Source organism: Nanorana parkeri, unplaced genomic scaffold (assembly GCF_000935625.1).
Source record: "Nanorana parkeri isolate BGI_ZX_2015 unplaced genomic scaffold, ASM93562v1 scaffold1467, whole genome shotgun sequence".
Taxonomy (NCBI): Eukaryota; Metazoa; Chordata; class Amphibia; order Anura; family Dicroglossidae; genus Nanorana; species Nanorana parkeri.
This window is the reverse complement of record NW_017307735.1, coordinates 345,831-349,590: the sequence shown is the minus strand read 5'-3', so window position 1 is coordinate 349,590 and position 3,760 is coordinate 345,831. Positions and strand designations below refer to the sequence as shown.

At 37.6% G+C, this 3,760-nt stretch overlaps 1 protein-coding gene across 1 annotated transcript in view; it reads right to left on the bottom strand.

The window, feature by feature from the left end:
* Positions 1-2,202, bottom strand: part of LOC108798409 (parapinopsin-like) — a gene marked incomplete at its 3' end in the record, with an annotated part of 46,951 nt that extends 44,749 nt beyond the window's left edge. The window contains exon 1 of the mRNA XM_018570157.1: positions 1,849-2,202. Coding sequence (XP_018425659.1) covers positions 1,849-2,124 — 276 coding nt within the window. The remainder of the gene's footprint in view (positions 1-1,848) is intronic.
* Positions 2,203-3,760: the final 1,558 nt, after the last annotated feature.

The following is a 3,760-nucleotide window of genomic DNA, read 5'->3' as shown; positions in this document are numbered from 1 at the left end:
TTATGTGAACAATACCCAATTTGTCTTCCTCTTTTGATCTCATATAATAAAGTTAGATGGAGAAGGGCTAAATTCCTGCAGGCCTAAATGAGATGGCAGCACAACAACATATTTAAAAAAACAAAATTGCGCTGTTATTTGGATGGATTCACCATCATGGAACTGCGTTTCTGTATTAGCCTTTCTCATGTGTCTTTTGAAATCTACCATGTAGAAAGAAAATAATAGGACCATTAAATAAAGTATCTGCATGTAACATTTCCTAGCCCACCTAACTTTGGATGGCCTAATTATATTTGATCAGGTGTATCAATATAATAGTCATAGTCTGATGACAATGGTTAACTTCAATATGCTGTCAGCGTATGTTAATTATTATTGAACACATATCGAAGCACTAAAGTTCTCTCATAGAAAAATACATATGAATTTGGTTGTAAATTGACTTGTTATAATCCATTTAAAATCTCTTTCATAGGAATAACTAAACATAAATGGCTTCATATAATTCTATGAGTTTCTACATATCCAAGTGTGAGAACAACAAAATCATCAGTTAAGAGATATGATTAAAATACAACCACAATGCTTCTTTCTTTCTTTCTTTCACGCACTGGGAACCTTTGCACTTGTTCCTGGGGCTAAAAGGCTTGTGGGTGTAGACCACAAGAAAACTATTAGTATGGGAATATTATATATGGGATCTGATATTCCTTTAATAGGATTTGAAACCTCTCAAATGCATCATCCTTCCTCGTAGTGAGGCGAGTGGCTTTACCCTACAGTGATCATGCCAGTAGTATGTATGACAGTAAGGTCTCGTTTGCATGAGTGGAAGGCTCCACTGCCCCTCTGATCCATGGTGGATCGCTCCTCAGAAGGCAGTGGAACATTGCCTGCCCAGCATTCAAGAGATGATACTGCCACCTCCTAAATGTCGTTTTTTTCTTTTTGTTATCCCAATAGGAATTTCCTATTGCAATACCATGCCACAACCACGTGCCCAGACCATTGTGACATGGTCCTATTGATTTCAATGGCAAGCAGCTCTTCCTACCAATCATGACATTAAGTTTAAATTAAGTTGCACTTTCTTCAGTAGGATAATACCTCAATAAAGACCTGAGCCTGGGGGAAAACATTGCAAGAGTCTGGGTACTGCTCCCACAATGCACTGGCTTCATTGGAAAAATTTGTAAATGCTTATTAATCATTAGACCAGTGTTGCTGAATTTACTATTTTCACAAAAGGTGTGCTAAGTCTTTAAAGTGTTCCTCTTATCAAAACCTTTTATTATGAAAGGGTTAAACCGTCTCTCAAGCTTTTATTGTTGTCTGTGTCTCCATTGGGGAGATTCATTCCTCTATTTGTACAGGTGACCATTGTCACCAAGAAAGAAAGTGAGGGTAAATCCAAAATTTTAGAGCTGTTCCTAGAACAATGGGTAAGAAGAAGTCTTTCAATGGAGGCATTTAAACCTAGGACAACTAAGGTGAGAATTCCCCCACTTTTCACTAACTTTTTGTTTGCATCTTTGGGGCAGGAAAAGAAGGGAAATTACCCCAACTGAACAAATGTACTCTATTGATAGTGCAAAAAAAAAAACCTTTTGGCTATAAATGCACTTTAAACCACATTCCTCACTGAACCACAAGAAGAGAGTGGTAGTTCCAGCTTACACAAACTGCCACTTTGCCAAAAATCCACACAATGTGAACACAGAAGACATTTATAACGTGAACACATAAGGATTTATATTTGATATCCCAGGACGGCATCTTGTTTCAAACATGGCACTGCTTTCCACCATAACACTGTGACAACACGAAGGGCCCAGTTTTTCTTACCTGTTTGATGGCAACCAACAGTCTTCCATAGCAGTATACAATGATGAAGAAAGGCAACGCCAAGCAGAATATGAATAGACACACAATGTATGATGTGTTTAGGGCATCACGGGAGTGCCAGTTCACTGAGCATGTGGTACCTGGTCCTTCTGGGCCATAGCTGCTCCACCCAAAAAGTGGCGGTAGAGTCCAAAAAAGGGAATATACCCAAGAAACTAGAATTCCAAACCAAGCCTTCTTGTAGTTTGTTACATCTGCTTCTGTGCTCCTGAGCATGGTGCAGTAACGCTCGTAAGACAGTACAGCCAGCGAAACCAGAGATACTGTTCCTATAGAAACAAAAAAAGTTGGGGAAACCATGATCATGCATATATATTAGAGATTTAAAAAAAATATTAACCAATATTGGAAATGTATCACTTATACATATGTGGTAAGTGATACACTGACAATAATGTTATTATTCGGAAAACCCTTACTTTATATTATTAAATCCAATATATACTGTATGTGCATCTGGTGGTCATATTAGCTGATTATATAGGTATTCTACATGACACGTACTACAAAGAATAATACTGATTAAGATAAAAGACTACCATTGTCTCAGTAAATGTCTAAGCCTAGCACAGGCAGCACAATTTAAATTAAAGGAGAACTATGGGGTAAGTGTTTTTCCCCATTGTTCTCCTAAGGGTCACAGGAGGACACAAACTAGCGTCCTCCCGTGACCCAAAGTTGAGTATACCGCGAGCTACAGCTACAGTCAGCGCTGGAGGATCGGAGCGGGGAGGGGTGGAATCCCTACAGGGAGCCATGAGTGACAGTCACGGCTCTCTGCAGGGACATGATTGAGAAGTGAGTGAGCGACTGTATGTGTTTGCTTACTTCCCGATCTACTGAGCCGACGTGTGACAATTTCATTGTCACACGTCGGCTCGAACTATGAGGGTGAGTGAAAATCACTAACCTCATAGTTCTCCTTTAAGGTGTGAAGATTTTAAATTTCTGCAGATCAGATAAAACAGATAAAATAAAGAATCAGCTATTTAAAACTTATTAAATATGTAAAGTTCATTAAATCTTTATGTAATCGCAAAAATTATGGTGATGGCATAAGGTTTATCTTTTTTTAGACAAAGAATAAACAGGATTGCATTTCATATGTATAGAAATATATTTTAAAAAACTATTTTTAAACAAGAACATAATATAAAGATAGCAATAGTCAGCAATTCACATAAAACATGTTGGGGGGCAAATGAAAGGTGCCATAACTAATTAAGGTAACTAACTCACAATGGTCCAAAAAATAAGTCACTGAAGGCATCATATGCGGGTAAAAAAGAACCACAAATGCAAGGGATGACATGTGACAGTGAAAAGATAAAGTATAAAGAGAGACAAACTAAAAACTGTATAGATTTTGCAAGACCCAGAAGAACACTACAGAGTCTCAGAAGGCGTTATAGTGGCTTCTATATTGCCTGGATCAATAAAGAAGTGAATGAAAACACTTATATGAAAGCTATGGGAGTTATATGACAGATTATACAGACCAGCAAAAGCAAAGTGGATATATACAATTTTGTGTTATTGAGGAGGATATAGATGTGGTAGCAGGTTACAGGAAACAATGTGGATTACAATTAGAATTGCCAAAGTCCTCCTGCTTTATAGGTTCCAGGAAAACCTGTAAATATGGGGAGGAACTACAAACATATATTGCAAGATGAACATATACCTAGTAATATAGTCTGAAGTGAAGCCCTACACAAATATTTTTCATAATTCTGAATAAAGGACAAGGAAACCTGTTAAGCATTTAAATGCCCAACTTCAACCAAACTTTTTGCTTTGGATATAACAGGGAAGGGATAGAGCTTCTGTCAGGTTTGTATTGCTCTTTGTC